Source organism: Monodelphis domestica, chromosome 6 (assembly GCF_027887165.1).
Source record: "Monodelphis domestica isolate mMonDom1 chromosome 6, mMonDom1.pri, whole genome shotgun sequence".
Lineage (NCBI taxonomy): Eukaryota > Metazoa > Chordata > Mammalia > Didelphimorphia > Didelphidae > Monodelphis > Monodelphis domestica.
The window spans coordinates 281,676,265-281,683,424 of NC_077232.1; the positions used below are offsets into that span (position 1 = coordinate 281,676,265).

Sequence of the window (7,160 nt, forward strand, 5' to 3'; positions counted from 1 at the left end):
TACACTATATATTTACATTGGTTTAGAACCAATGATCATATTTACTACAATTGTAATTTCAAAAAATGTAAATCTGAATACATGGGCCTGTTTCAGATTTATTCAAAGAACCTAGCTGTACCAAATTGTCTAGTTCTATCCTTCCTCAAAACTACTTCAAAGAAAAGTTTGCCAAGGAATGATCTATTCAGTGTTCTAGATGCCTTCTTCATGTCTTCCTGACAGATCTAGGAAACCAGAGAATACAAGTAACTCTTTGTATTGTTATGCCTTCCTCATGCTTCACGACCACGCCCACCTTTTTCCTTTCATTCATTTCCTTTCCTCCTGCAAATGTTTTGTTTTTCATAAATCCTGGTTTGTGATGTGCTGCAGTCTGTTCAGTACACTATACATCTCTCTCTTATCTTTTGGATTTTCATTTTCAATTGTTCAGAGACTGTCGTCGTCCAAATAAATGTATATAAATTAACTTTCGGAACAAACACACATTTAGATACATTATATTATTGTAATACTTATATTATGTGTAACAACTAACAATATACTTATTTACGTAAAATGGTACTATTACATTATGTAATTTAATATTAACATGTATTTATAAGTAAGCCTATAAATGCTAATGAAAATACTCTTTCCCAAAGCCTATATAAATACTCCATTCAACTGAGCTTCCATTTCTAGTACTGAAGTTTCAGAAATTCAGAAAGAACTCTGAATGTTTCAAAGAATGCGGAAAGAAGGAAGGAAGGAAGCAAGCAAGCAAGCAAGCAAGCAAGCAAGCATCAAACAACAGCTCGTACCAATGCTCTGCAAAGATTTTTCATCATAAGAATAAAAGAAAGTAATCCAATCCAAGAAAGTTTCGCCCCTTAAGAACCAAGAGTTGTAAGATCCTTTGAAAATGCAAGAGACAATCCCAGAAGGGCTGTGAATTTTTGCTTCGTTATCACTTCTTTGCTTTATTGTCTTTCTTACTTGAATTAAGACCACTTCTATTTGCCAGTTGGTCTCCCCAGCCCCCCACTACAGCCTATGCTCTGGAAAAAAGGGCGGAGAGGTGGGGCAGGAACAACGCGAGCTGGAGCGTGCCCTGGGAGGAGGGCTACTTCTGATTGGCTCTGGGCTGTGAATAGAACGAGCCTCAGACTAATCCTTCCTAGACAAGGGAGAGGGAAGGGGGGAGCTCACCTGGAGGGCTCAGGCTGATTCTACTCCAACCACCTAAGCAACCGCTCTATTTTCCCGGGGCCTGAAAACGCAAGACAGTGCTCAACCAGCAAAGCGTGCAGCTGGGTCGGGAAGCAGACGGGTAGATAACTTGGTCTATGCCTTAGTAAAAAGCCGCGTTTAAGTCTCCGGGAATAAACCCTTGAGAAAGAAGCAGCACTTGCACACAGTTTATGATACTTAATAGTTTTCCAGTTCGATGAGTATTGCTAGCTCTTCTTTATCCTTTGCCAATTCTACCAGAGCGTGTGTGGTTTTTTTGTTTTGTTTTTAGGGATAACTGTAGCTCAGCTGTCGAGTCTTCCCGCAAAGTGCTTCTAGAAAACATTCGAGAAAACATTAAAACAAGTTAACAGTGAGACTTCAGAACTAGTCAGTGGAGAACAAGATGGAATTCGGAATACTAGGTTAATATAATTTTGCCACTTAAAAAAAAAAAACTTGATAGAAAATCTAGTTGTAGAGAGTGACTTATGTACTAAGAAGAAAAGTCACGAGACATAGAAAACCATAAACTTCGACAAAGATGATCTTTAACAGGTATGTTTTTCAATCGGTAAGGACAATGCTTTGTTTCGATAGAATTTATTCATAAAATATAAAATACATAGTCGCTTCTAATGTGATGATCGCCTACAATGTGCCAGGTACTGGGCTAGTCTCTGGGGAGATAAATTAGCAAAAATTTACGAGAATAAATTGGGGGGAGGGTAGTATCAGTTTTGTGTGCCCCTGCCACCCATCCGCAGGAGCTCTATGGAAAGAGAGAAGGGGAAAGAAGAACAGGTTTCCTTTCCGGGACCACGGAAGCTTGAACAAGGCTCTGTCTGCAACACTGAGCAGTTCCATTCCTAAGAGTTTCCGATTCCATACGGTTGTAGCCTATAGGTCACTGCACACATACACATACACACATGCACGCACACACAGGACATAGATATCAGCCCTCTGGTGACATAACCCTGGAGTCAAATTACAACCCTTTTATTAACATATGAATTTGATGACTTAAAAGGAAAAGAAAAAACAAGAAAAAAAACTTGGGAGAGAGCCTTTCTCCCCAGCGCTGTAACTTTTCTTCTGGTGTAAAACTTTTTGATTGGCTCCTCGCACGCGCCTGTCCGCAGCCTCTATTGGCTGACTTGACACGCGACCGGCGCGAGGAGGGGGCTGGGAAGGGGGGGTGGTGGAAAGACACACTGGCGCGTGCCGCTTTTTAAAGGGGCGCAGCGCCTTCAGCAACCGGAGAAGCCTCATTGCACGCGACCTGGTGTGTGATCTCGATGGTGGGTGGGGGAGGGAGTAGGGAAAAATAAAACTTTACAGAAGAAAACCTTGAAAGGTTTTTGCTCTAAGAGTGGTGATTGCGAGTGAACGCCGCTACACCTTACGATCGACCCGGTGGTGCAATGTCCCGTCTGCTGCACGCAGAAGAGTGGGCTGAAGTGAAGGAGTTAGGAGACCACCACCACCACTCCCATTCCCAACATCACCATAACCAGCAGCAACAGCAGCCGCAACCAGCTCCGAATCTTCCCGGGAGAGAGCACCAAGGCTATCCTCCTGGGCTGTCGCTCCTGGACAGCACCGATCCACGCGCCTGGCTGGCTCCCACTTTGCAGGGCATCTGCACGGCACGCGCCGCCCAGTACTTGCTGCATTCCCCGGAATTGGGTGCAGCCGAGACCCTGTCCCACCACGACGAGGCAGATTCAAGGGGGGACCTTGTGAGAAGGAGCGGCAGTAACAGCAGCCCCAGCAGTAGCAGCAGCAGTAGCAGCAGCAGCAGCAGCAGCAGTAGCAGCAGCGGAAGCAGCAGCGGGAGCACCAGCAGCCTCAGCAAGAGTCCTGGGTCGATGAAAGTGAGGGAGCAGTTGTGCAAGCTGAAAGGTGGGTTGGATGAACTCAATTGCAGCAGGCAGAGAGTCCCTTCCAGCAAGCAGGTGAACGGGGTACAGAAACAGAGGAGGCTGGCTGCCAATGCCAGAGAAAGGAGAAGGATGCACGGGCTCAACCACGCCTTCGACCAGCTTCGCAACGTTATCCCGTCCTTCAATAACGACAAGAAGCTCTCCAAGTACGAAACTCTGCAGATGGCTCAGATCTACATTAATGCCCTGTCCGATTTACTGCAAACACCTAGCGGTGGTGAGCAGCCATCTCAGCCCCCAGCCTCTTGCAAAAACGACCACCACCACCTCCGAGCATCTTCCTACGAAACGAGTGCAGGCGCGGCCAGCACTTCTGCAGTCTCCCCTGTCCCGGGAGGTGGACCAAGACCATCCCCGCAGAGTAATTGCAGGACACGCTTCTCGGCCCCGACCTCTGCGGGAGGTTACTCCGTGCAACTGGACGCTCTGCACTTCTCATCTTTCGAAGAAACCGCTCTGACCGCTATGATGGCTCAAAAGACTCTGTCACCTCTGCCAGGAGGCATCCTGCAGCCGGCGCAGGAAGAAAGTAGCAAAACTTCTCCCAGGTCCCACAGAAGTGATGGGGAGTTTTCCCCTCGTTCTCATTACAGTGACTCGGACGAGGCAAGTTAGGGAGGTAACAGTTACAACTGAGTAAACCGAGGCAGAAACAAAACCAGAGTGGACTCTATCAGAAAGTGGGAAGGGTGTCCCACTTCTGTTGTTGCTACGTGATTTGTCATTATCTAGCAACGACTTGTCTACATTTTTCAAAATTTGGTGAATTTATAAATGCCCCCCCCCCTCATATTCTTGGTGAAAATTGGTTGTTAACGTTGTCTCCTTTGTCTCTACCTTCTGCCCCTTTGTAGATATATACAATATGTATATTTTTACATCAATAGTCTAGTTCCCGGCTGCCAACGAGTTGCTTAAAATCAGCAGCTTCACTTCCATTGCTAATTTGGGTTTAATTTATTTTATACCCTGGGCATTCCTGTTTTTCCGCGTGCTCTTGTGTGGGCGGTAGTCTTCCGAAGTTATATTCCTCATTTTCTAAAATGAAAAACAAGATACTTCTAAAGAGTATACCTTTTGGATGTGTGTAATTGTCAGACAAGGCGAAGCCTTGAGGTTTATATGTATATATAATATAATATAGTATATAATATACTCATTACGCATATCTCATGTTGGTCATGTTGGCGTCTTTAAGGAAGTTTGGCGCACGCACTTTATCGGCCGCCACGAATGCGGCTTCAAGAGGAAATTTAACTGCCAACTGGAAAACCAGTTTTGAACATAGCCACTTATAACCTTTAAGCTCCTTACAAGTGTTTGCTTTAAAAAGAAAGAAAAGAAAAGAAAACCAATTTAGTCGTGTCAAAATTTTTGGTCGATTTTATTAGCTTCGTTGATGTTAGAATACTTATTTATTACGGAGTGTTTGCTACCATTTCTACTTATCTTTTCATTTTTTACTTTTTTCTACAAGATCATTTATTTTAATTTAGAAAAGCCAACTGCCATTGTTTTATGATGTACTTGCTTTTGCAAAAGATGAAAATAAATGTGAAAAACTGGACCCTGTTTGACTCGTTCTTTAATGATCGCTATATTTAAATGGGTAGATGTTTTAAATGAATCTTCTGGAAGTGTTTTATGAAACTCATATGTATACGATCAACTCAACAATTGCAGCTGTTTACTTTTTACTTCACCTATAGATAGCATCAGAAGGTGTAATCTATATCTACATTTTCAAGTCCTCAAAATTGATATCGTGAAATAAAACCTACGTTTTCTATATCAGTCTCCTAGATACCCTATTTATAAGAAAACTTCTCGGAAGTTGTACTGAGGTTTCCCCTCCTGAAGAGTAAGGCTATCGAGACTTAGGAGAATTTGCCATTAGTGACCTTTCTTGTGGTTGGTTAATTTTATTTCATTAAAAAAAAAAAAAAACCTAGGCAAATGTAATTCTTTTCGTGTCAGTGAAACACAGATCAAAGAAAAATACATCTATGTCTCAATTGGACATACAAACAAGGACTGAAAAGGAACTTTACCAGAATTAAAGAAAGCCAAGGATGCAAGCAAACACAGGAGCCAGGAGGCAGAAAATTCACTACAAATCAAGTTTATATTTCCTTTCAACCAGGCTTGCCTTTTGAAATAAAAGACTTGTAATTTGCCCTTTCAAAGGAGTTTAAACATTACTGCCAGGGTATAGTATTGTATCCTAAAATTTGGAGGCAATTGCAAAAACTAAATACTTGCTGTTTTTGGTAGCTGCTTAGGCATGTGGAGGGGATATTATTCCAGGTCTCAAGGTTCTAGTCAGTCCCCTTAAAAGATTAAAAGAGTAGGGGTGGGGTAGGAGTGGAAGGAAAGAAGCATTAAAATTCCCTTATTTAAATGTTAAAAATAAGGGTCACTTCACCTATATTAGACTAGCAAACCAAATCTTGTGTGTTTAAAATATTTGATTTAAAGTAAAATCCTTTGTACTATCTACAGTACTAGCAGGTGACCAAAATGGAGAGCTTAGTCTCTGGAAGCCAATTAAGAGACTTTGAGAGCCAAATCCAGGGGAAATGGTGCCTCTTCTAGAGTCAGAGGACATGAGTTTGACAAGCTGTCCTGAATGACCACAGCAGGTGAATTACCCTTTCTCAACCAAAATGTCCTCATTTGTGAGGGTGCTGGACTACATCTTGGTTTCTTAACCTTTTTCATGTGTCATGGATCACTTTAGCAATCTAGTGAGTCCTATAGCCCCCCTCCCAGAATAATGTGGTTAAGTAATTGAAAGGAGATATGGAATTTTAGTTTGAGGTTATTGAAAACCACACACACACACACACACACACACACACACACACACACACACACACGCACACACACGCACACACACACACTCCAAAAACTTTCCATCAACCCCTTATGTCTGGACCCTGGACTAGATGATCTTTACGGACCCTAACTCTAATGATGCTACAAAACTGTTAGGTGGATAAATAAACTTCATTTAAGTTGGAGTGACTTGCCTTAAGACAACCATCTGTGCTCTTGCTGCAAAGGGAGGCAAAAATGAACTTACTTGGCAATCAGCTGGAGTAGCTACCTAGATGAAGCTGATAGCTACCGGTAGGCTCTCTACAGAGGTGAGCAAGGAATCGTGACACTTTCTAGGGGAAGAAACAATACACCTGTCCCTCTGATAACCTTTTGCACCCACTGAGTTTACCAAGCTCAAGATAAACATCAGAAATCTTCAGTCTGTTGAATAAATCAAGCTATTGCTTCCAACACATTTCCATTAGGGGTGCACCAAACTCCATATACTGCAACATAGAGGGGTGAAAAGTTCAACTTAGTTCAATGATTATTTTCATTTCATTAATAGCAACACAGTCACGTGAGCATATACAGAGTGATAGTTATTTTTACTACAGAAGCTGGAATTGGTGAAGGATAATGCAGAATAGCGAAGTGAGTTGTCTGTAGGAGGCAAATGATTTGGGTAACCATTGTGGCTCAATTCATATCATTCAAAAACACACAGACAAAAAAGCCCAAAATCACTTTTAAAGAAGCCAGTATTCTGCACAAACTCATATTCTGTGAGGGCTTCATTAAGACCTCTTTATATAGATGATGATGAAAGTGAGTCCTTTAGATATTAAATAGTTTACCCAAAGTTGCCTTAGGTAGTAATAACTGGAAAAAACAAAGATTGAAAGCCCAAAAGTCTATGTGCCTGGCACAGTGAAAGTGCTATAAGAAATATTAGCTATTAAGTTTTCTAATATGCATATACTCCTAACTTTTATATACTTCCAATATTTTCTTCAATGCCAGTCCATGAGAACATGGCATACACAGGAAGGAACATCAGAGTCCAAAGATTGGGTTTTCTAAATATTCCTTAATTCTCCTACAACTCAGGAATAGGCAAGTTATTATTTTAAAATTCACTGTTTTTGTATTTGACTTAGAAAGGTTTTGTGC

The 7,160-nt window shown here is 41.9% G+C and overlaps 1 protein-coding gene across 1 annotated transcript; it reads left to right on the plus strand.

The window, feature by feature from the left end:
* The first annotated feature begins 2,642 nt into the window (after nucleotides 1-2,642).
* Nucleotides 2,643-4,725, plus strand: ATOH1 (atonal bHLH transcription factor 1). Its single transcript, XM_007495735.3, has one exon. It carries the CDS (start codon nucleotides 2,643-2,645, stop codon nucleotides 3,777-3,779), a length of 1,137 nt encoding a protein of 378 aa, XP_007495797.2. The 3' UTR covers nucleotides 3,780-4,725.
* Nucleotides 4,726-7,160: the final 2,435 nt, after the last annotated feature.